The 24,733-nt window shown below is 41.2% G+C and overlaps 4 protein-coding genes and 1 non-coding gene across 5 annotated transcripts; 3 read left to right on the plus strand and 2 right to left on the minus strand.

Annotated features, from left to right (window-relative positions):
- The first annotated feature begins 53 nt into the window (after window positions 1-53).
- On the plus strand, window positions 54-1,438 carry BNAC04G08430D. The gene is made up of 4 exons (XM_013815831.3): window positions 54-346; window positions 422-532; window positions 663-731; window positions 1,173-1,438. Exons 1-4 carry the CDS (start codon window positions 200-202, stop codon window positions 1,221-1,223), a joined length of 378 nt encoding a protein of 125 aa, XP_013671285.1. The 5' UTR covers window positions 54-199; the 3' UTR covers window positions 1,224-1,438.
- Window positions 1,439-1,777: 339 nt separating this feature from the next.
- Window positions 1,778-3,645, plus strand: LOC106375828 (UDP-glycosyltransferase 73C12-like). The gene has a single exon (XM_022700318.2). It carries the CDS (start codon window positions 2,117-2,119, stop codon window positions 3,605-3,607), a length of 1,491 nt encoding a protein of 496 aa, XP_022556039.2. The 5' UTR covers window positions 1,778-2,116; the 3' UTR covers window positions 3,608-3,645.
- Window positions 3,646-8,716: 5,071 nt separating this feature from the next.
- On the minus strand, window positions 8,717-8,823 carry LOC125586523. Its single transcript, XR_007323056.1, has one exon. It is a non-coding gene; the product is annotated as a small nucleolar RNA R71 (small nucleolar RNA).
- An 11,387-nt stretch (window positions 8,824-20,210) lies between these two features.
- LOC106375829 (UDP-glycosyltransferase 73C12-like) lies at window positions 20,211-22,105 on the plus strand. The gene has a single exon (XM_013815830.3). It carries the CDS (start codon window positions 20,572-20,574, stop codon window positions 22,057-22,059), a length of 1,488 nt encoding a protein of 495 aa, XP_013671284.2. The 5' UTR covers window positions 20,211-20,571; the 3' UTR covers window positions 22,060-22,105.
- Window positions 22,106-22,675: 570 nt separating this feature from the next.
- On the minus strand, window positions 22,676-24,477 carry LOC106375826 (UDP-glycosyltransferase 73C3-like). Its single transcript, XM_048754594.1, has one exon. It carries the CDS (start codon window positions 24,265-24,267, stop codon window positions 22,777-22,779), a length of 1,491 nt encoding a protein of 496 aa, XP_048610551.1. The 5' UTR covers window positions 24,268-24,477; the 3' UTR covers window positions 22,676-22,776.
- Window positions 24,478-24,733: the final 256 nt, after the last annotated feature.

The following is a 24,733-nucleotide window of genomic DNA, read 5'->3' on the forward strand; positions in this document are numbered from 1 at the left end:
ACGAGAGTGGCAGTGCCGTAATTAAATGCTTAACAAGGGGTCTATAGTTGAAGGAGAAACCGAAAAAATGGAGGATCTCTTTTAACAAGCACACGAACACAATCCCAAAGCTGACCACAAAGCTTCTCTCACTTTCGTAATCACATAAACCTTTCTTTCTAATCCTATCCAGAAAGAAGATAATCGTTTTAGGTGAAAAATGGCGAAGAAAGGAGGAGGAGCAACACTCGCCGAGGACGCACCGTGGCGTGTCTCCTCAGTAAAGCCAGTCCCTCGAATCAGCCGCTCACCGGTTCTTTCCATCTCTCAGAGCCCAGAGACAGATTACGCCATTGCCGTCATGAAGGTTTTGCCTTTTTGATTGATTGTTAACAGATTTGGAGACTCAATTGCGTTTTGATTGCGTGATTCTTCTCTGCAGCATCCGAATCCAGTGGGAGGTGGTTTGGCGATGGAAGCAGTGCTTGAATCTGCAGGACCTGAATGCGTTGTTCCTGGTCAAGTCACGCCTCTTCGCCTTCTTGGTGTTAAGGTTACACTCTTGAGGACTACTTTGCTTTATAAATGTTTGAGCTTTAGAAAGATTGATGGTAGAGTAAAGGAAATTTTTTTTTTTTTGCGTTTAACAGTTGTTTCATTATGTTTGTTTGATCTCTGTGTAGGTGTGGCCTGTTGAAGTTGATCTTAAGTTCTTGGAACCAGTGGGGAAAGAGCTGAAGATGCTTGGGAAGGTAAAGAGACATGACATGTTATTGCTTTTGTGTCTGAATCAGATGTATTTACTTGTGCCAATGTTATTCAGTATCTCAGAGGACATGTTAAAGCTCTTGTTTGCTTGAGGCTAGTGTGTTTTTCTAAGAGGGGTTTAGGATTTTCTATATCAAGATCATAGATGGGCTAGCTGGTTTAAACAGGTGGGGCTTAGTGTGACTCAAACCCTGGGATCGTTTCTGGCCTAGCCTTCTTTATCGTAAATAGTAATTAAATGTGCTCAGAACATAGCACGAACGAATTGGTTACATAAGCATTTTGTACATATTTTACTGTTTTGTAACACTTTAAGATTATCATTTATGTTTTCTCTCAGTCATAAAGATTATCATTCATGTTTTCTCTCAATTTTGGGTGCGATTTAACAATTGATTCTCTCTGTTGTACCTCTGATACTGCAGTTCATGGATAATGCTGTTGACCTGATGAATAAGTCCTTCATCGACCGTTAAGCACAACTGGTTATGTACTTGTCAAGGTTCTTCTACGGCTAGAGTTTTGGAATTGCGGAACGTATTACAGGCAGATAAAGATATATGATCTGAGCAAAGCTGAATATGGTGTGTGTATAACCTTTGAATATTGTTACATAAAAAAATCTATATGCTATCAAATCATTGGTTTGAATTACTGTTTTTAAGAATAATATTCTTAAAGTTTCTTCCAATGTTCTTCAAGCTTTATTAGATACTCTTTTTGCTATTCCTCTATCAAAGAGCTTCAAAACGGTTCCTGCCAAAAAGTTCTGGAGTCGTGAAGTGTTTTATGTTTTTTTTTTATCTTAGAAGGAAACTGTGACTAGTGTGGTAATCTAAATTACCGAACTCAGGAAAGAAACATTCACACGAAAAGTGTTGTATGCTTCTGGACCTCTGCTCCTCTTTTGTTGATTGTGATTTATGAGGCTTCTTGGTACATATAGCTGTCTTGAAAAGAGTCCAAAGTTGTATTTATCTTCCTCTACTGCTTTATATTAGAGTTTAATCTATCTTTAAAGTTTCAAACACAAATTCAATATCACTTAGTGCACTGCCTTTATTGCAGCAATTCATAAAAGTTGCAGTAGATGTGGCTAGCGAGCCTCCAAGTTGTTGCTTTTGTAAAGGATGCAAGATAGGGTCACAAACAGACAAACTATGGATTGGCTAAGAATGTCTTGTAGTAACATCAATCTGTGGACTTGGTTGGATGTGTCCAGCAAGTAAAATCTGTTTTACGTCATCTCTTACGTCTACAGTTAAGCTCCTTTTTGCTCTCCACGCATCTTTGTTTCTATATAAGCTCTCACAAAATATAATCAAGAATCAAAACAAAACTTTAAAGCTCTTTTAGCTGATTCATCAGCATGGGTTCCGAAACAGCTCAAAAATCTTATCCTCCTCTTCACTTTGTTCTCTTCCCTTTCATGGCTCAAGGCCACATGATTCCAATGGTCGATATCGCAAGGCTCTTGGCTCAGCGCGGTGTGACCATAACCATTGTCACAACGCCTTACAATGCAGGGAGGTTCAAGAACGTTCTAAGCCGTGCCATTGAGTCTGGCTTGCCCATCAAGGTAGTGCATGTGAAGTTTCCATCTCAAGAAGCTGGCATGCCAGAGGGAAAAGAGAATATCGACATGCTCGACTCCATGGAGCTGATGATACCTTTCTTCAAAGCGGTTAACATGCTCGAAGAACCGGTTCAGAAGCTCATGGAAGAGATGAGTCCTCCACCAAGTTGCTTAATCTCTGACATGTGTTTGTTTTATACAAGCAAACTCGCCAAGACGTTCAATATACCAAAGATCCTCTTCCACGGCATGTGTTGCTTTTGTCTTCTGTGTATGCATGTCTTACGCGAAAATCTTGAGATCTTGGAGAGTTTGGAGTCTGACAAAGAGTACTTCACCGTTCCCTATTTTCCTGATAAAGTTGAATTCACAAGACCTCAGGTTCCTGTGGAAACATATGTTCCTGGAGAGTGGAAGGAGTTCTTGGATGAAATCAAAGAAGCTGATAAGACATCCTATGGAGTGGTAGTCAACACATTTCAAGAGCTGGAGCCTGCTTATGTCAAAGACTACAAGGAGGCAAGGTCAGGTAAAGCATGGTCCATTGGACCTGTTTCCTTGTGCAACAAGATAGGAGAAGATAAAGCTGAGAGGGGAGACAAGGCGGTCATTGGTCAAGATGAATGTTTTAAATGGCTTGATGCTAAAGAAGAAGGATCGGTGTTATATGTTTGTCTTGGAAGTATCTGCAATCTTCCTTTGTCTCAGCTCAAGGAGCTTGGCCTAGGCCTAGAAGAATCTGAACGACCTTTCATTTGGGTCATAAGAGGTTGGGAAAAGTATAATGAGCTTGCTGTGTGGATCCAAGAGAGCGGCTTTGAAGAAAGGGTGAAAGAGAGAGGGCTTCTCATAAAAGGATGGGCACCTCAAGTACTTATCCTTTCACACCCTTCTGTTGGAGGATTCTTGACACATTGCGGATGGAACTCAACTCTTGAGGGGATAACCTCTGGTCTACCACTCCTTACATGGCCTCTATTTGCAGACCAATTCTGCAATGAGAAACTAGTTGTGCAGGTACTAAAAGCCGGGGTGAAAGCCGGGGTTGAGCAGCCTATGAAATGGGGAGAGGAGGAGAAGATAGGAGTGTTGGTGGACAAAGAAGGAGTGAAGAAGGCAGTTGAAGAGTTAATGGGTGAGAGTGATGATGCTAAGGAGAGAAGAAGAAGAGCCAAAGAGCTTGGAGTGTTAGCTCACAAGGCTGTGGAAGAAGGAGGCTCTTCTCATTCTAATATCACTTCCCTCTTAGAAGACATAATGCAACTAGCACAATCCAATAATTGATTAATGTCATTGTTCAAAGAAATACAAATATTTATACATTCTTTATTTGCTTTATTTGGAGGATAGGAGACTTAGTCCAACACGTCCATAAAGTTAGGTTAAACTTATTTTAAACATATCTAAAAACTTTTATGAACAACTAGAATTTTTGGTGGATTGTCAACCAAGTAAATTAAATATAAATCTGTCATAGAAGTTTGATATCATCAGCTTCCTTTTGTTTTTGTTCACTCATTTTCTATATTGCTCCTTTTTGCATTCACCTTTCTAATCTTTGTTTGATCTAATTCTTAAAAGTCTTATCATCTCATTATCTATAGAATCTTTTTCATATATGATGCTATAATTAAAATCAAAACACAGTTATATTATATCATACAAAATGCACTAATAGGATCTTGTATAACATTATATGAAGACACATATATAACAAATATATATATATATAGTATGTTGAAAATTGAAAAAAGAATTTAATAAAACACTGTTGTATAACATTGAAGTTGATTTTTGCTGGCTCTGATAGATATTGCCGTGGGGCAAGCTTGATTGGAGTCTTTGTAAAGACTGATGATGGTTGTATGGTTAGAGTAAAGGAAAGGTTTTTGCGTTAATGAGGTTTGGATTGTGTAGCAGTTGTTTCATCACGTTTGTTTGATCTCTGTATAGGTGTGGCCTGTTGAAGTTGATCTTAATTTCTTGGAACCAGTGGGAAAAGAGCTAAAGTTGCTTTGTGAAGGTAAAAAGACACGACATGTTATTGCTTTTGTGTCTGAATTTGATATATATTCATTTGTTTCAATATTAGTCAGTACCTCAGCGGAGATTTTGAAGCTCTTGTTTTCTTGAGCTAAAGTGTGATTAGAAGTTATTATAAGAGGGGTATAAAAATAAAAGTTCGCCCTAGCTCGTCTCTCCTTGCCACGGAAATCGAGGCGCCGTTTCTTCTTAGTTTCGTCGACGCCGGCAGCGACCTAGCTCGCCGGCGTCGTCTTCGTCCGTCTCCCTTGATGCCTCGTTTCAAGTCTGCTTCTATTTCCATCGCTGCTGCTGTTCCGTTCATCTCTGCCGCGACTGCTGCTCCGTTCGTCTCCGACGCGACTGCCGCATTGTTCGTCTCCGACGCGACTGCCGCATTGTTCGTCTCCACCATTACTTAGAGCTGGGAATTTGGGTCATTACCCGCGGGTCCCGCCCCGTTTGACCCGCCGCGGGGCGGGTGCGGGTCGATCGATTTACAAATTTCAGTATGCGGGTGCGGGTGCGGGTTGAGTCGATTTTTAGAGGGGTGGGTGCGGGTCAACCAAATTTGAGTCGCGGGTACCCGCCGACCCGCAAAATAAAAAAAATATTATTTTTTTTCTAATTTTTTTTAAAATAAATAAAAATAAAAATAAAAATATGTAAAAAATATATAAATTAATGAAAATTATATAATTTAAATTATAAATGTATAATTTTTATTATAAAAAGTAAATAATTGATAATAAAAATAATTATTTATTAAATTTAATATTATCTGCGGGCCCCGCGGGTTACCCGCAATCTTAGCGGGGCGGGTGCGGGTTTACGATTTTTCTTTCGCGGGTTATGCGGGTCGGAATTTTGAGTTTAAAAAATAAAGTCGATCCGCGGGTTGGCGGGTCATGCGGGGCGGATTGACCCGCGAACCCAGCCCTACCATTACTGCTACTGTTTCAAATAGTTTGGGTTCAAGCGTGCTCCTGAAGTCCACTGTCTCTTATGCTGTCCGCTTATCTGGGGATTCCCGGAAAGCAATGTCAAGCGGGTCCTCCGCTCCTCGTATTCCTTGCCGCTGCTCTTCCGTTCTGCGTGTTCCTTGGTGCTGTGGCTCCTACTTCTGGTGCGTCAGATCTGTAACTCAAGGCTCTGTGTTCGTAGATCCTCGCCGGAAACGAAACCGCCTCCTCTTCCATCCAAACCTTTTCCATTTCATTTCTCCACCGGTGCTGCGAAGACATGTGCTATCGACGAGAGCCGCCACTGTGGCGAAGTACTTAAGCTATCTCTGACCTGTCCCGCCAGATGTGCTGACTGCTCCGGGTCACCGCCTGATGCTCCCCCGTTCTCAATCATTGGCCGTTTGGATACCGTCGACGACTTTCCACAACCGCATACAACAGTTCGTTGGCTTGTCTTTGGGTTGCTAATGATAACTTTTTGGGCCAGGCTCACTATGATTACTGCTGATATTATCAGCTCACGGCTTAGCTCAGGTAAACACAGTTCAGAAATGGACATAGTTTCATTGATTTTGGCTAAGTCGCAAAGGATTTTCGGTGGATTCATTGGTCCTTTTGAATTGCGCATAATGATATATCTTTTAGTTATGAAGAGTTTTCCGTTGGATTCATCGGGAACATCTTGGTTGCTTGTTCTACCCTCCTCTCATAAGGAGTGGATCTCATACCTTCTTTCAATGAAAGGATATACTTTCTCGGTTCTATTGCTGAGTTCTGGCTTTAGTTTCTCTACTGGTTTGTCTTCTTGTGTAGTGGTCTCTACGGGACCTGAAGAGGCAACCAAGATTACTTTTGGGTTTCTCGTAGGTGAGAGCTGACTTTCAACGTCACATTATGTGACTATCTTTCAGCTGGTCGTGAAGGTTTTATCGATGCATTCAAGTTTCGTCTCAAATTCACTGTCAACTTTTTATGAAGGTTTATCTCATTTAACTTATGTTGTTGTTTATCTTTTTAATCAAAGAGGATGTTTAATTCCCTCTAGTTATTGTACTCATGCAAGTTAATGATTAATGAAAACAAGTTGTGTTCAAAAAAAAATAAAGAGGAGTATATAGGTTTACATTTTTCTACTTCTTATAAGTAGTTATAAGAAAAAGTTAAAACACATTGTCGCCTAGATATAGTATTATATGGGGTAATATATATAGTATACTCTATTATGTGATATCTTCTCAATTTGCATTGTTTTAACCATTCATTCTTGCATATGTTGACCATTTAGGATAGCATTTAGATATGTTTAGGTTGCATTGCATTACGTATGTCCTTATCAGGTGATGGAGATTTCAAATGGTGACTTTGGAGCATTTAGAGATGGTTTGGAGGCAAAAAGGGGTGATTCTCGAGAAGGAGACGCATTGATCAAGTGTCCCAGCGGCATAAGGACGTCCCGGCGGCCTTTTGGCCCCTCAAGAAGCCGCTGCAAGCGCTGAGAAACGGAGACAAAGTGTGGGAGCGGCCTTACGCAGCGGTGTACCGAAGCCGCTGGAGACGCTCGCGAGATGAAGACTCAAGAAATGGAGACCAAGTGCGGGAGCGGCCTGACGCAGCGGTGTGACGAGACCGCTGGGAAAATACCCTGTTCCCTGCCGCGTTCGTACTTGTCGCAGCGGTGTGATGACGAAGCAAGGAAGCCGCCGCGAGTGTCCCAGCGGCTAGGCGGAGCGGTTTCACGTGGCCGCTGCGAGTCAAGAAAGTCAACATTTTCCGTGTTTGACCAGATAATTACCAATTTGTGTTTTGGTTAACCCAGGTTTGTTGGGTTAAACCAAGTTCGACTTTAAGCTACTATAAAGGTCCTTCAGACCTAATTGTAGGACCTTATCTTGTTTTCTATCTAATCACAAAAGAACTTTAGGTGAAAGATCCTATCTTGATCATTTCTCTCTTGTGATTGCTTGATTATCTTGATCTCTTATCATGATTAGCACCAAATCATCTTTGATTCTTGGGCTCATCATGGAGAGTAGTGAGTAGTTATCTTTGGATTCATGGGTTAAGGGTGATTAAGCTAGATCTAAGGTGTTTAGGTATAGATCAATCTTATTCCTTGCTAGTAGAGGGCTTTTAATGCAATTTTAGAGTTGGCCTCTCTAAAGTTGAGCTCTAGGCATTTCATACCCGGAAAGTGTTTGATGAAATGCATGAACCAACTCTCCTAAGCTTTTAACATCCTTTACCAAAGGGATTTGTTGTTAAAGATGTTAAGATGGCTAGTAGACTTGAGATTAATGATTACTTAGGTAACATTCAACCAAAGGAATTTGATGCTTGAGTTATCTAGGTAAATAAGCATTCATCTAGGGATAGAGTTTGCTTAGGATTGTGTCTAGGTCTAAGGTAGATATAGATTGGTTAAAAGTTGACACCTTTAGGTTGAATCTTGATCACCCAAGATCAATTCCCATAGCCCATGAGTTCTCCCTTCTTATAAGAAAGAAAGTTTTGTCCTTTATTGCATTTTAGGTAGTAATCTAGTTTCAAATCATCTCAAAAACTGGTAGCACTTAGATTAAGCATGGTCTTGCATTCCCTTTGCATCATAATCACTTAGGACTGGTTTGACATCCTATATATTACAACATTTGATTAGGGGCCTTGAAACACCTATCATCAAATTGGCGCCGTTGCCAAATTCTAAGTTGATTGTGACATTGAGATTTAGTCATTTGCTTGAGACTAAGTCAATTTTTATTTAATTGTGTTATTGCTTCTCTTTGTTCTTCTCTCTTTGAATTTCAGGTGTGTGAACACAAGGAGCAGAGGTCCAACAAACCTAGTTCCAGGAGTTGAAGACATTAGAGCACTTGAGAGGGAGATAGCAAGACAAAGAAGAGAAGTAGAGCAACAGGCTCACTTACAAGGGTTGGGGTTTGATATGGAGAATCTGCCTCAAGATGGTGAAGCCCAAGGAGGCAATGGTCCAAGAGCTGATCCTTTTAGACCACAGCGCCAGCCACAACATCCACAGCGCCAAGCTCGTGCGATTGGAACCTATGATCAACCTCACATTCATGGTCATAGGTTGGGAATCAGAGCACCAGCTGTGGAGAACAACAACTTCGACATCAAGTCAGGGCTGCTCAACACTATAGAGAACAACAAGTATCATGGTCTTGCTGCTGAAGACCCTTTTGATCACTTGTACAAGTTTGATCAGTATTGTGGCTTGTCCAAGACAAATGGTGTTTCTGAAGATGCTTTCAAGCTGAAGCTATTTCCTTTCTCTTTGGGAGACAAGGCACACCAATGGGAGAAGACTCTTCCAAGTGACACTGTCACTACTTGGGAAGATTGCAAGAGAGCTTTCCTAGAAAAGTTCTTCTCTACTTCAAGGACAGCTAAGATCAGGAACGAAATCTCCGGGTTTCAACAAAAAGGTATAGAGAGCTTTAGTGAAGCATGGGAGAGGTTCAAGGGTTATTGGTCTCAGTGCCCTCATCATGGTTTCAGCAAGGAGAGCTTGCTTACCACATTCTATAGAGGAGCCTTACCACAGTGCAGAAACATGTTTGATACTGCCAGCAATGGTTTCTTCTTGGGGAGAACTGAAGAAGAAGCAGAGGAACTGGTGGAGAACATGGCTAAGAGCGACTCAGTCTACAGCGAGGAGCATGATAGGGTCAACAGAAATGATGATCAACAGACAAAGAAAGAGATCAAGTCCTTGCAGGAGAAGATGGACTTGCTTCTTTCTAACCAAGCTAAACAAGAGCAGGTCAACTTTGTGGGTGGTCCTATTCAAGAGATTCCTCCCAAGATTAATGAGGTTGATGGTTTGGAAGGACAAGAAGAGCTGTGCTTCATCAACAACAATGGTTCTTGGTACAGGAAGGAACCTAACTTTCAGTACAACAACTACCAGCAAAAGTCCTACTCAAACAACCAGCAAGGAGGATACCAGCAGAGGCAAAACACTCAGCAAGGGAGCTATCAGCCTAGGCAAAACACCCCTCCTGGTTTCAACAATAACAACAATCAGTCTACTCAAGCTCAAGGAAGTTCTTCACAAGCTCCAGCTTCAGATACAAGTGTGGATGCAATGTTCAAGAAACTTTTGGATTTTCAGGCCAAGAATGAGAAGACAATGGGTTATGAGTTCACGAAAATTCACTCCAAGATTGATGGAAGTTACAATGAGCTCAACAACAAGATCCGCCATTTGGAGAATCAGTTTGCTTCAATGAACTCTCAGCCAAGTCGCCAACAAGGGGCATTACCTGGAAAGCCAGAGCAAAATCCCAAGGAGACAATGAAAGCCATCACCCTTAGGAGTGGAAAACAGCTACCACCAAGAACTCTCATTAGGGATAATGAGAAGCAAGATGGGGAGGTGGTCATCAATGTGGATGATGATGTAGTTATTATGGATGAGAAGACCAATGAAGAGATCTTGGAGAAAATAGTTGAAGCAAAAGGAAAGGGTAAAATTGGAGAAAAAAAGAAGGGGGAGAACAAGAATGAAGTTGCTACTTCATCTAAAGGAGCTCTATTCAATCCTCCTCCCTATGAACCAAAACTTCCTTTTTCCGGTAGATTCAAGAGACAGCTTTTGGAGCAATACAAGGCTTTATTTGAGAAGAAAATGAGTGAAGTTCAGATTACTATGCCCATAATTGATGCCTTCATGCTAGTGCCTCAATACAGCAAGTTCCTCAAGGATGCTGTAACTAAGAAGAAGAAGGAAATGGAAGGCATGGTGGTTCTTACTCATGAGTGTAGTGCTATTATCCAAAGGCTAACTATCCCTAAGAAGCTTGAAGATCCAGGAAGCTTTACTTTACCTTGTGCCATTGGGCAATTTACTTTTGAGAGGTGTCTATGCGATTTGGGAGCAAGTGTGAGCCTTATGCCTCTCTCCATTGCTAAAAGGCTTGGCTTTACACAATACAAGAAGTGTAGACTCTCTCTTGTGCTAGCTGATCGCTCAGTGAAGATTCCCATTGGTATCCTAGAAGATCTCCCTGTTATGGTTGGAAATTATGAGATTCCTACAGATTTTGTGGTGTTAGAGATGGATGAAGAACCAACAGATCCTTTGATATTGGGGAGACCTTTCTTGGCTACAACAGGAGCAGTTGTGAATGTTAAGGAAGGGAAGATTGATCTTCACCTTGGAAAGAGAAACATTCTTCACTTTGACATCAAGGAGGTGATGAAGAAGCCTATTACTCAAAGCCAAGCATTCTTCATTGAGGAGATGGAGGTTTTAGCTGATGAACTTCTAGAGGAGTTGGCACTTGAAGACTCTCTACAACATGCCTTAACAATTGAGAGAGAGGTCCAAATGGTTGAAAACAAGGAAAGTGATGCTTATGTGAAGATGTTGTACTCTCACAGAGAGATTAGTGATGAAGAACAGAATGAGGAGCTTTCATATGAGGATCACCATGCTTCCTCAGCTACTCAACAAGAGAATCTCCAAGAGGATGATTGGAGTGAACTCAAAGCACCAAAAGTGGAGCTTAAACCTCTTCCCCATGGTGTAAGGTATGCTTTCTTGGCCCTAATGAGACTTACCCTGTCATAGTGAGTAGTGAGCTTAGTGAAGATGAATTGTCTAAACTTTTGAATGAACTTAAAAAGTATAGAAAGGCAATAGGCTACTCACTAGATGATATTAAAGGGCTATCACCTTCTTTATGCATGCATAGGATACATCTAGAGGATGAATCTATGACTTCTATAGAACATCAAAGAAGGTTGAACCCCAACTTGAAGGATGTTGTTAAGAAAGAGATTCTAAAACTCTTAGATGCAGGAGTCATCTATCCTATTTCGGATAGCAAATGGGTGTCTCCTGTGCATGTTGTTCCAAAGAAAGGAGGAATGACTGTGGTTAAAAATGATAAGGATGAACTAATACCAACAAGAACAATAACAGGACATAGGATGTGCATAGATTATCGAAAACTTAACAAAGCATCTAGAAAGGATCATTTTCCATTGCCATTCATTGATCAAATGCTTGAGAGACTTGCAAATCATCCATATTATTGTTTTCTTGATGGGTATTCAGGGTTCTTCCAAATCCCCATACATCCAAATGATCAAGAGAAAACGACTTTCACATGCCCCTATGGTACCTTTGCTTATCGAAGGATGCCATTTGGGCTATGTAATGCTCCAGCCACTTTCCAAAGATGCATGATGTCTATTTTCTCTGATCTTATAGAGGATGTTGTGGAGGTGTTTATGGATGATTTCTCTGTCTACGGATCTTCGTTTTCTGCTTGTTTGTCAAATCTTAGCAGGGTCCTCAAGAGATGTGAAGAGACCAACCTTGTGCTGAACTGGGAGAAGTGTCACTTCATGGTTAAGGAAGGGATTGTGCTTGGACACAAGATTTCAGAGAGGGGGATTGAGGTAGACAAGGCCAAGATTGAAGTGATGGTTGGGTTAGCTGCACCAAAGACGGTTAAAGACATTAGAAGCTTCCTCGGTCATGCTGGATTCTATAGAAGATTCATCCAAGACTTCTCGATGATAGCAAGGCCAATGACTAAGCTTCTATGCAAGGAGGCTGCATTCGTCTTTGATTGGGAATGTCTACAAGCCTTCAAGAAGTTGAAGGAGAAGCTGGTTAGCGCCCCCATTGTGCAGCCACCAGATTGGGATCTCCCCTTTGAGATCATGTGTGATGCTAGTGACTATGCTGTGGGAGCTGTTCTTGGTCAAAAGAAGGACAAGAAGACTCATGTGATCTACTATGCGAGTAAAACTCTTGATGAAGCCCAAATGAAGTATGCTACAACTGAGAAGGAGTTGCTAGCCATTGTCTACGCCTTTGAGAAGTTCAGAAGCTACTTAGTTGGGTCAAAGGTCATAGTCTACACTGATTATGCTGCATTGAGACACCTCATGGCCAAGAAGGATGCTAAGCCAAGGCTGTTGAGGTGGATCTTGCTGCTACAAGAGTTTGACCTTGAGATTAGAGACAAGCCAGGAGTTGAGAATGGTGTAGCTGATCACTTGTCTAGACTGAAGATTGAGAGTGGGATCCCTATTGATGAAGGGCTTCCAGAAGAGCAGATCATGGCAATTGGAGCGGTGGTAGCAGTTTGTGAAACTGGAAAGAAGCTTGAAGAAGTGAAGGCAACTGAAGAGAAAGGGCCTTGGTATGCTGATTTGGTGAACTACTTAGCTTGTGGAAGAGAGCCACTTGATCTTGAGGGATATGCCAAGAAGAAGTTCTACAAAGATGTGAAGCGATACTATTGGGATGAACTTTATCTCTACATCCTTTGTAGAGATTAACTCTATAGAAGAGCAGTAGCTGATGAAGAAGTTGAAGGGATCCTCACACACTGTCATGGATCATTCTATGGAGGACACTTTGCTACTTTCAAGACTGTCTCAAAGGTGTTACAAGCTGGGTTTTGGTGGCCTCATATGTTCAAAGACACTCAAGACTTTGTCTCTAGGTGTGATTCATGCCAAAGGAGAGGAAACATCACCAAAATAAATGAGATGCCTCAAAACCCAATTCTAGAAGTGGAGGTGTTTGATGTGTGGGGTATTGACTTCATGGGACCATTCCCATCATCTTTTGGCAACAAATACATCCTTGTAGCTGTTGACTATGTCTCCAAGTGGGTAGAAGCTGTGGCAAGTCCCACCAATGATTCTAGAGTGGTGATAAAGATGTTCAAAAGCACCATCTTTCCAAGGTTTGGAGTTCCAAGAGCTGTCATCAGTGATGGGGGTTCTCACTTCATCAACAAGCTGTTTGAAAGTCTTCTCAAGAAGAATGGTGTGAAGCATAAGGTTGCAACTCCCTACCATCCTCAGACAAGTGGACAAGTTGAGATCTCCAACAGAGAAATCAAGTCTATTTTGGAGAAAACAGTGGGGACTACAAGGAAAGATTGGTCCATCAAGCTAGATGATGCACTATGGGCTTATAGGACTGCTTACAAGACTCCTTTAGGAACCACACCTTTCAACCTTGTGTATGGGAAGGCTTGTCATCTACCGGTTGAACTTGAGTACAAAGCATTGTGGGCTGTTAAGTTGCTGAACTTTGACATCAAGAGTGCCAAGGAGAAGAGACTTCTCCAACTCAATGAACTGGAGGAGATCCGACTTGATGCTTTTGAGAACTCAAGGATTTACAAGGAGAAAACCAAAGCTTTTCATGACAAGAAGATCTTGAAGAGAGAATTCAGTGCTGGAGATCAAGTGCTTCTCTACAACTCTAGACTTAAATTGTTCCCCGGGAAGCTCAAGTCAAGATGGTCCGGTCCTTTCAAGATCAAGGAAGTTAGGCCATATGGGGCGATTGTGTTATATATGGAACAAGAATGGTGGAGACTTTACAGTCAATGGACAGAGGGTTAAGCTCTACATGGGAGCCACAACAGAGGAGGAGAGAACCTCGGTTCCTCTCTCCGACCCCATTCCCGCCTAGCCAAAAAGAAAGGAAGTCAAGCTAGAGATTTAAAACAAGCTCACTTGGGAGGAAGTCTCATGTCTATCCTTGTACATATTTTTATTTTTTCTATTTCTAGTATGTCTTTGGCTATTTTTCTGTGTCTATCAGATCTTCAGGTCCAAGAGGAGAGATTGTGGCATTAAACGAGGTGTGGTGAGGTTCAAAACGCTCACAGCGGCCAACCACAGCGGTCTAAGCATATCGCTGCGACTAAACGAGAAGATGAGAAATATGCTTCAAGTGTCACAGCGGTATCTCGGAGCGGTCTCCTCAAACCGCTGTGAAAATACTCTACTCCCTGCCCGATTCGTACTTGTCACAGCGGTCTGTGAGGTTTTGAGGCAAGAAGCCGCTGTGAGAGGCGCAGCGGTCTTGTGGAGCGGTTTATGGTGACCGCTGCGACACTCAATTGCGCGTACCGGCGTCGATTTCCGGTTCAATTCAACTGAACCGGATCGAAATCACCATACTGGGACGCGAGACACTTCTTCTTCCTCTCCAAAATCGTATCTCTCTCTCTCCCTTATCACAAAACTCCATACTTTCATTCTCTCAAGCATAAAAACTCATAAATCTCTCAATTCTTCACTAAATTCGTTAATTCAAGTTGCTATCTCCGTGATTTCAATTCGACTTTTCATTTCCCTACTCTTGTTTATCTGAAACAAGCTAAGGTATAGAGAAATCGTCATCTAATTTTTTGGATTCAAAATTTCCCATTTTTTCAAAGTGGTTGCATGGTTGATTTCTTGTTCAATACTCGTTAATTATGTCCTTTTATGCTTGATTGATGAGTTGGGTAGATGAAAAACGTGTTTAATTGATCTGAATTCGAATTTGAAAAAGTTAGGGTTCATATTGGGGGTTTTCGAAAATTGAAATGGGAGTGATTGTTTGATGTTAAAATTGAGTTTATTGAGTCATAGAAGATGAGTATGAATGTCATTTGCTGTTTTTGAACTCATTAACTCTTTCCAAGCTTTAATTTGTGTCTTATTGATCATGTCACTTATACAATTTCGAGCTTGTTGATAGCAGGACATGGGAAAAGATCGCGGACCCGGAACTGATCGCATTGTGGATGTAGGCACTTCGTCTCGAGCTGGGACAAGAACCAACCCACCACGAGCAGACCGATCAACGCCAAATCCACCAGCTCAGGTTTCCCGGCGCAAAGCTCCACAACAAAGAGAAAAGTCGCCAGCTGACAGAGCGACATTGGAGGCAGAGATCGAAGAGATGATAGAAGAGGGTCTTAGAGCTGAGACTGAAGATGAGGAGGAAGAAACACCTGCTCCCAAGTCAGCTAAGAAGCGGAAGAGAGTGCCCCCAACCAGCAAACCGACTTCAGCACAACTCTATGAGCGCCTTTATGATGATGTCAAATGGAACCCCATGAGATTTCCGGATGCTGAAGCTCTTCATGCGCTTGGGATCTATGAAGATGTAAGGATGATTCTCCGGAACATGGGCATGGAGTCACTACTTGGCATGAGCTACGGGGTTCACAAGGAGGCTTCTTGTGAGTTTTTGTCTACATTCTTCGTGCAATACCATTGCGACGAACATAGGACCGAGGGGTTTGGGCGCATCAGCTTTAAGATCAAAGAGAGAACCTATAAGGTGGGTTTCAAGAAGCTAAGCTCCATTCTCGGCTTCTCGGACAACCGTGGGTCGTTTCTACCTGCTAGGTCGGCAATTGTGGATGACATATGGACAGTGATTACGGGGTGGTCGCGTACAGCGGGAGAGGACAAGAGCAATGACATCTCTAACCCGGGAGTGAGATATGCCCATAAGATTCTTACTCACACCTTTTACTCACGGAGGGAACCGGGCGGAGCAAACGATGATGAGCTCAAACTTCTGGCTCTTGGACTTCTCCTGATTCTTGAGGAAGGAACGCTACTCCACACCGATCCGGAAGATTTTGAGGACTTGGGACTTGTGGGATTGTTGATGAAGCGGTTTGAATACTATCGAGATTGGGCTTGGACAACTCCGAATGAAAAACCGACGCTGTTTATCGGGAGCTTCATTACTCCGATCTTGGAAGCATTTGGGATAGATTTGGGACCTCGGGATCATGCTCCAGCCTCCATTGATCTCGCTTACTTGAAGAAAACCCATTTCCTTACCGGCCAACCCGGCGATCGGTATGGTTACCCCTCTTGGTCCACTGATCTCGAGCCTGAGCAGCTACAGATATTCCTCCCTTGTGAGAGGTTGACAACGCTATCTGATCCTCGGCATGTACTCTTCGCTCCAGCTGCTCATGAGCTCATTCCCGCAGATTTTGGTGTACTTGAGACCATCACCAAAGCGCGCAAAAAGAAGACCAGGGCCAGTTCTTCTCGGGCAGCTCGTCCTAGTGATGCTGATGACAAAGGACCGACCACACCAGCCCCGGTGTATGGGACTGAGAGATACCACTTTCAGCCTTATAGTGGAGTTACACCGAACGTTGCATTGCGCCAAGCTCTCTCTCAAAATGCCAAGCTGCTTCGGTGGAACAAGATGCAAGATTCCACCATCTACAAGCTGAAGAACTCAGTGAAAGCGCTTAAGAGACAGATGAAAAAGGTCACTGCACTTCTCTCTCAAGTGTCTATCGGTTCTGGTTGTCAACGGGATGACGTGTTGGCTGGTGCTGGTCCATCTGCTCTCCCATGTCCTGTCTTCTATGGACCTCCTTGTTCCCCGGAGTACCGACTCCGTCGTAGACGCAAGAACACAGCTCCTCCACCCCGAGCCTCCTCCAACGAGTCTTCTTCAGTCGCTACCAACGACGACGACGACACGGAGGGAGCATCCTCCTTTGCTTAGCCAGGTTTCATCATCACCTTTCCATTGTATATACCAGTTTTTCTTTGCATTTATTTCTCTTTTCGGTATCTCCTCCTACTTTCTAACACAGAGACTGTGTGAACAAAGTTTGGGGGAGGTATCAAGTATTTGATCATGTTTTCTTTGATGAATTGAGTCTCATGCATCGCATTGTACATATATATATGCATAAAAAAAACAAAAAAAAACAAAAAAATTTGAAAAACACAAAAAGAAACATGTAGTTGCATCACTTGCACTTTTAAGATTGAGTCTAGAGCATATAGGTTGCATTCACTTGCATTGGGAATAATGATTTAAAATGCCTTGCAAAGAACCCTTGTCTAGAACTCAAAATGACACCCTAGTTAAACATATCAAGTAGCTTAAGCATCTCTTGAAAACCTTGTACGCTTCGAGCCTTGAAAACTCTTCTTGAAACTTGTTTGCTTGCTTGATATTAGCATTGTTCTTAAGATCAGCTCCAATCTAAACTTGGCTTGAATGAACTTAATCTCTCTTGCATATGGGCATTTGCATACTTGATCATGGATCTCATACACATTTGGGTTATCTTATTCCTTCATACCTATCTTTGTTAACCCAAATGGCACTCCTTACCCTAAAACCCTAACCATTCTTTGAGACCAAACATTGAATTGCATGAGTGAGGCCTCTTTTGATAGCTTGTCATGTGCAAAATCTTGAGAGTACTTGAGGCGACATAGGTTTATTCTCATCTCTTGCTAGCACAATGAGTTAGCATTTGGGGATGGTGAGAGGGGTTTGTGTGTTTTAAATTTCAATATCTTGGGTTTGGAGAGTGAGAAAGGTGAGAGATATGAAAATAAAGCTCCTAGGAATATATAAAAAAATAAAATAATAATAATAATAATAAGAAGCTCTTGATTATGCAACAAAGAACCTTCCCCCTAATAAAAAAAAAAAAGATCAAAAAGAAGTTGGGGAAGGAAATGAAAAAAGGTTAGAGCTTGTGGAAAGTGGATTAAAATCCCTAGTGAGTGGGTCAAATAAAAAAAAAGAGAGAGTTGTACATTGGGTGAGTGATGTGAGGGGTTTAGATTGATTTTTGAGATGATGATAAAGAGGGTAGAACTTGTGATCATTTATAACAAAATTGGGTAGAATGATGAGAATGAATCTATGTATGCATGAGTAGCTTCTAATCTTAGATAAATTTTGCATAATGATCAAGCTCCTTGTTTTGAGTGATAACCACCCTTAAATAAAAACATTTGAACTCATCTCTTCATTCATATTAGACCATTGCATATCTAGCCAAATGATTGAGATCATGTGCCCATTTGTGAGACTTCACCTTGTGTGTGTGTGTGAATCAATGTGAGAGCTGATTGAAGGGACTTGTTGGTAAAGAGTATTGCAACTTGAGTAGAGGAAAAAGAGTATGGATAGGCCTAGAGAAGCTAGAGTATAATAAGGAGAATGCTCATGCTATTTGCTATGTTTCTTTAGGATGTTAAGTTGAGTGCTAGGAAGTGTTACTTTTGGCTATGAGTTCCCACCTTCAAACCTCTCTCTCTTATGAGTTCTTACAAGGTCACTTGAGGACAAGTAAGATACAAGTTTGGGGGAGTTGATATCTTCTCAATTTGCATTGTTTTAACCATTCATTCTTGCATATGTTGACCATTTAGGATAGCATTTAGATATGTTTAGGTTGCATTGCATTACATATGTCCTTATCAGGTGATGGAGATTTCAAATGGTGACTTTGGAGCATTTAGAGATGGTTTGGAGGCAAAAAGGGGTGATTCTCGAGAAGGAGACGCATTGATCAAGTGTCCCAGCGGCATAAGGACGTCCCAGTGGCCTTTTGGCCCCTCAAGAAGCCGCTGCAAGCGCTGAGAAACGGAGACAAAGTGTGGGAGCGGCCTTACGCAGCGGTGTACCGAAGCCGCTGGAGACGCTCGCGAGATGAAGACTCAAGAAATGGAGACCAAGTGCGGGAGCGGCCTGACGCAGCGGTGTGACGAGACCGCTGGGAAAATACTCTGTTCCCTGCCGCGTTCGTACTTGTCGCAGCGGTGTGATGACGAAGCAAGGAAGCCGCCGCGAGTGTCCCAGCGGCTAGGCGGAGCGGTTTCACGTGGCCGCTGCGAGTCAAGAAAGTCAACATTTTCCATGTTTGACCAAATAATTACCAATTTGTGTTTTGGTTAACCCAGGTTTGTTGGGTTAAACCAGGTTCGACTTTAAGCTACTATAAAGGTCCTTCAGACCTAATTGTAGGACCTTATCTTGTTTTCTATCTAATCACAAAAGAACTTTTAGGTGAAAGATCCTATCTTGATCATTTCTCTCTTGTGATTGCTTGATTATCTTGATCTCTTATCATGATTAGCACCAAATCATCTTTGATTCTTGGGCTCATCATGGAGAGTAGTGAGTAGTTATCTTTGGATTCATGGGTTGGGGAGATTAAGGGTGATTAAGCTAGATCTAAGGTGTTTAGGTATAGATCAATCTTATTCCTTGCTAGTAGAGGGCTTTTAATGCAATTTTAGAGTTGGCCTCTCTAAAGTTGAGCTCTAGGCATTTCATACCCGGAAGGTGTTTGATGAAATGCCTGAACCAACTCTCCTAAGCTTTTAACATCCTTTACCAAAGGGATTTGTTGTTAAAGATGTTAAGATGGCTAGTAGACTTGAGATTAATGATTACTTAGGTAACATTCAACCAAAGGAATTTGATGCTTGAGTTATCTAGGTAAATGAGCATTCATCTAGGGATAGAGTTTGCTTAGGATTGTGTCTAGGCCTAAGGTAGATATAGATTGGTTAAAAGTTGACACCTTTAGGTTGAATCTTGATCATCCAAGATCAATTTCCATAGCCCATGAGTTCTCCCTTCTTATAAGAAAGAAAGTTTTGTACTTTATTGCATTTTAGGTAGTAATCTAGTTTCAAATCATCTCAAAAACTGGTAGCACTTAGATTAAACATGGTCTTGCATTCCCTTTGCATCATAATCACTTAAGGACTGGTTTGACATCTTATATATTACAATATTTGATTAGGGGCCTTGAAACACCTATCATCATTATGTAATATACTAAATTAACCAGAGGTGGAGGAAACGTTGGAAAGAAAGCTGTTGAGAAAAGCTACTCTTCTGTTGCCATCTGCTCGTATGAACGACTACACAACTCATGTTAGTGTTAGCGTTGATTGATTATTTGGATGAGTCAGTGCAACTAACTGCTGTGTCATGTTTATTGATGGTAATACTCAGAACCCATTACACCTGGTTACTGCCAATATAGATCCATAGTGGTGGAATGTGTTTTATGTTTTCATCTTATAAGGAGTTTGTGACTAGTGTGGTCATTTCCATTACCAAACTCGGGAAAGGAACATTCACACGAAAGTGTTGTAAGCTCTGGACCTTTGTTCTTTTTTTGTTGATTGTGATTTTGTGGCTGTCTTGACTCTTGAAAGAGTCCAAAGTTGGATTTATCTTCTTGACTGTTTATATTGGATTGGAGTTCAATCGATCTTTAAAGTTTCAAACACTTCTCTTTGGGGTTAAATTATTAATTTAGGTGCCTTTATTGTAACAATTCTTAAGGAGTTACAGAACATGTAGCTATCATGCAACAAGCCTCCAAGTTGTTGTTTTTGTGTCTGAATTATCTTCTTTGTGTAAGGGAAAGTCATTAAACGATGCAAGATAGGGTCACAAAGGGACAAGCTATGGATTAGCTAAGAATGGCTTGTAGCGATACACAATCTGTGGACTGTATTGGATGTGTTTGACAAGTAAAATCTCATTTACGTCATGTATTACGTCTTCTGTTCAGTTTTGTTTTTTGCTCTCCACGCATCTTTGTTCTATATAAGCTCTCTCTCACAAATATAATCCAGAACCAAGACAAAACTTGAGAGTTTATCATCAGCATGGGTTCAGAAACAGCTAAAAAGTCTTGTCCTCTTCACTTTGTTCTCTTCCCTTTCATGGCTCAAGGCCACATGATTCCCATGGTCGATATCGCAAGGCTCTTGGCTCAGCGCGGTGTGACCATCACAATTGTCACTACACCTTACAATGCAGGGAGGTTCAAGAATGTTCTAAGCCGCGCCATTGAGTCTGGCTTGCCCATCAAAGTAGTGCATGTGAAGTTTCCTTCTCAAGAAGCTGGTATACCAGAGGGAAAAGAGAATATAGATATGCTTGACTCCATAGAGCTGATGATACCTTTCTTTAAAGCGGTTAACATGCTCGAAGAACCGGTTCAGAAGCTCATGGAAGAGATGAGCCCTCCACCAAGCTGCTTAATCTCTGACATGTGTTTGTTTTATACAAGCAAACTCGCCAAGACGTTCAATATACCAAAGATCCTCTTCCACGGCATGTGCTGCTTTTGTCTTCTCTGTATGCATATTTTACGCGAAAATCTTGAGATCTTGGAGAATTTGGAGTCAGACAAAGAGTACTTCACCGTTCCTTATTTTCCTGACAAAGTTGAATTCACAAGACCTCAAGTTCCTGTTGAAACATATGTTCCTGGAGAGTGGAAGGAGTTCTTGGATGGAATTAAAGAAGCTGATAAGACATCCTATGGAGCGGTGGTCAACACATTTCAAGAACTGGAGCCTGCTTATGTCAAAGACTACAAGGAAGCAAGGTCAGGTAAAGCATGGTCCATTGGACCTGTTTCCTTGTGCAACAAGGTGGGAGAAGATAAAGCTGAGAGAGGAAATAAATCAGATATTGATAAAGATGAGTGCCTTAAATGGCTTGATTCTAAGGAAGGTGGTTCTGTGCTCTACGTTTGTCTAGGAAGTGTCTGCAATCTTCCTCTGTCTCAGCTCAAGGAGCTTGGCCTAGGCCTAGAAAAATCTCAAAGACCTTTCGTTTGGGTCATAAGAGGTTGGGATAAGTATAAAGAGCTTGCTGTGTGGATCTTGGAGAGCGGTTTTGATGAAAGGGTGAAAGAGAGAGGGCTTCTCATTAAAGGATGGGCACCTCAAGTGCTTATCCTTTCACACCCTTCTGTTGGAGGATTCTTGACACACTGCGGATGGAACTCAACTCTTGAGGGGATAACCTTTGGTCTCCCACTTCTTACATGGCCGCTATTTGCTGACCAATTCTGTAATGAGAAATTAGTGGTGGAGGTGCTAAAAGCTGGTGTGAAAGTAGGGGTTGAGGAGCCTATGAAATGGGGAGAAGAGGAGAAGATAGGTGTGTTGGTGAATAAAGAAGGTGTTAAGAAGGCAGTTGAAGAGTTAATGGGTCAGAGTGATGATGCTAAGGAGAGAAGAACAAGAGCCAAAGAGCTTGGAGAGTTAGCTCACAAGGCTGTGGAAGAAGGAGGCTCTTCTCATTCTAATATCACATTACTCTTAGAAGACATAATGCAACTAGCACAATCCAATAATTGATTTATGTCATTGTTAAAAGAAATAGACGTTTATACATTATTCTTCATTTGCTTTATTTGGAGGATAGGAGACTTAGTCCAACATGTCCAGCAGAAGACAAGTCAGTGATAATAACTTTCCCTTTTTGAAGTCAAGTTCAGAAGTTAGGTTAAACTTCTTTTTAAACATATCTAAAACCTTTTATGAACAACTAGAATTTTGGTTGATTCCAAACCAAGTAATCAATATAACCTGTCATATAAATTTGATATCTTCAGCTTCCTTTTATTTGTGTTCACTCATTTTCTATATTGCTCCTTTTCCATTCACCTTTCTAATATCTGTTTGATCTATTCTTAAAAAGTCTAATCCTGTAATTATTTAAGGGTAATTGGTTAAATGTTTATTGTGTTCAAAAAAAAAATTTGGTTAAATGTTTATATTTTTCCTTTTCATTAGACTTGGCTATTAAGAAGCAACAAATATCTACATATTCAAAAGAGGAATATGAATGAAAGCTTGATCGATGTCAAAAAAAAAAAAAAAGAATGAAAGCTTGATTTAACAGTTTCCAATTTTTTTTCTTGTTTTATTTTTTTTAAAGTCGAAAAAACATTTTTAAGTCAACATTTATAATAATAAAATAAACTTATGTTAAACTTTAGTTTACTTAAGAAAAACAATATTTGTAACATCTATTTTTATAAATTTAAGCAAATATATATTAAAATGTTGTAATCAGTTCTCAGATTGTGCTAATTGCGATATGTCTTGCAAGAGGAATGTGATGTTAGAATGAGAAGAGCCTCCTTCATCCACAGCCCTTTGAGCTAACTTCCCAAGCTCTTTGACTACTCTTCTTCTCTCATTTGCATCATCCCCATCACCCATCAATTCTTCAACTGCCTTCTTCACTCCTTCGTTATCCACCAACACTCCTATTCTATCCTCTTCTCCCCATTTCATAGTTTCTTCAATCCCAGCTCGTACACCGACTTTAAGAACCTGCACCACCAGTTTCTGGTTGCAGAACTGGTCTCCAAACAATGGCCATGTGAGCAATGGAACACCTGAGGTGATTCCTTCTAGAGTTGAGTTCCATCCACAATGAGTCAAGAATCCTCCAACAGAAGGATGTGAAAGGATAAGCACTTGAGGTGCCCATCCTTTTATGAGAAGCCCTCTCTCTTTCACCCTTTCTTCAAAACCGCTCTCTAAGAACCACTCAGCTAGCTCATTATACTTTTCCCAACCTCTTATGACCCAAATGAAAGGTCTTTGAGATTTCTCTAGGCCTAGCCCTAGTTCCTTGAGCTGAGACAGAGGAAGATTACATATACTTCCAAGGCAAACAAATAGCACTGACCCTTCTTCTTTAGAATCAAGCCATTTAAAACATTCTTCTTGATCAATCACCGCCTTGTTTCCCCTCTCAGCTTTGTCAGCTCCTTTCTTGTTGCACAAGGAAACAGGTCCGATGGACCATACTTTCCCATCTCTAGCCTCTTTGTACTCTTTGACATAAGCAGGCTCCAACTCCTGAAATGTGTTTATTATTATACCATATGATGTGTTTTCTGCTTCTGCCATTGCATCCAAGAACTCCTTCCAGTCTCCAGTTGCATTGATTCTCACTGGAACTTGAGGCCTTGTGAATTCAACTTTGTCAGGAAAATCAGGAACAAAGAAATACTCTTTTTCCGACTTCAAATTCTGCAAGATCTCTAGGTTTTGGCGTAGAACATGCATACACAAAAGGCAAAAGCAAGAGAATCCATGAAAAACGATCTTTGGTATATTGAAGGCCTTGGCGATTTTGCTTGTATAAGGCAAACACAAATCACAAATTAGACAGCTTGGTTTAGGTTTCATCTCTTCCACTAGCTTCATGACCGGCTCTTCGAGCATGTTAACCATTTTAAAGAAAGGTACCATCAACTCCTTGGAGTCAAGCGAATCCATGTTCTCTTTTCCTTCTGGGATCCCAGCTTTTTGATATGGAAGCTTCACATGCACTACCTTGATGGGCAGACCAGCCTCCACGGCACGGTTTAGGACATTCTTGAACCTCTCTGCGTTGTGAGGCGTCGTGACAATTGTTATGGTCACACCGCGCTGAGCCAGGAGCCTTGCGATATCGACCATGGGAATCATGTGGCCTTGAGCCATGAAAGGGAAGAGAACAAAGTGAAGAGGTGGATGCGCTTGTTGAGGTTTTTGGGAAGCCATACTTGTTTCAAATCAGTGAAGAACTTTCGAGTTTTGTTTTTGACTATATGGAGGGTAAGAAGAGTGGGAATAAAAATGGCTTCACCAAAATGATGTGGTAGATGACGTAAAATTGTACGTTAAAGACAGATTATTACGTTCAAGAAGACACAAATCAAATTGAACTCTCTCTCTCTCTCTCTCTCTCTCTCTCTCTCTCTCGGACATTACCAAAATCAATTTGTCTTTGAAAATTCAACGTTCAGTTCAAAGTCTCCTAATCTAAGCTTGGCCCACGGAAATAACTATCAGAGGCAGCAAAAATCAAATTCAATAGACTAACATGTTATTCTAGGATTCGTGTCTAACATATTATTATATGACAGACTTTCTATGTAACGAATATACTTTTCTTATATATAGTATATTGAAAACTGAAAAAGAATCTAGCTAATTAAAAACTATTGCATAACATTATATTTAGTGT

This window comes from Brassica napus, chromosome C4 (assembly GCF_020379485.1).
Source record: "Brassica napus cultivar Da-Ae chromosome C4, Da-Ae, whole genome shotgun sequence".
NCBI lineage: Eukaryota > Viridiplantae > Streptophyta > Magnoliopsida > Brassicales > Brassicaceae > Brassica > Brassica napus.

Bases quoted from the DNA above. Each gene is read 5' to 3' on its own strand.
- LOC106375829 (XM_013815830.3), top strand. From the start codon at position 20,572: ATGGGTTCAGAAACAGCTAAAAAGTCTTGTCCTCTTCACTTTGTTCTC.
- LOC106375828 (XM_022700318.2), top strand. From the start codon at position 2,117: ATGGGTTCCGAAACAGCTCAAAAATCTTATCCTCCTCTTCACTTTGTT.
- BNAC04G08430D (XM_013815831.3), top strand. From the start codon at position 200: ATGGCGAAGAAAGGAGGAGGAGCAACACTCGCCGAGGACGCACCGTGG. The intron at 533-662 runs GTTACACTCTTG...ATCTCTGTGTAG, and splicing joins TTCGCCTTCTTGGTGTTAAG to GTGTGGCCTGTTGAAGTTGA. The intron at 732-1,172 runs GTAAAGAGACAT...CTGATACTGCAG, and splicing joins AGCTGAAGATGCTTGGGAAG to TTCATGGATAATGCTGTTGA.
- LOC106375826 (XM_048754594.1), bottom strand. From the start codon at position 24,267: ATGGCTTCCCAAAAACCTCAACAAGCGCATCCACCTCTTCACTTTGTT.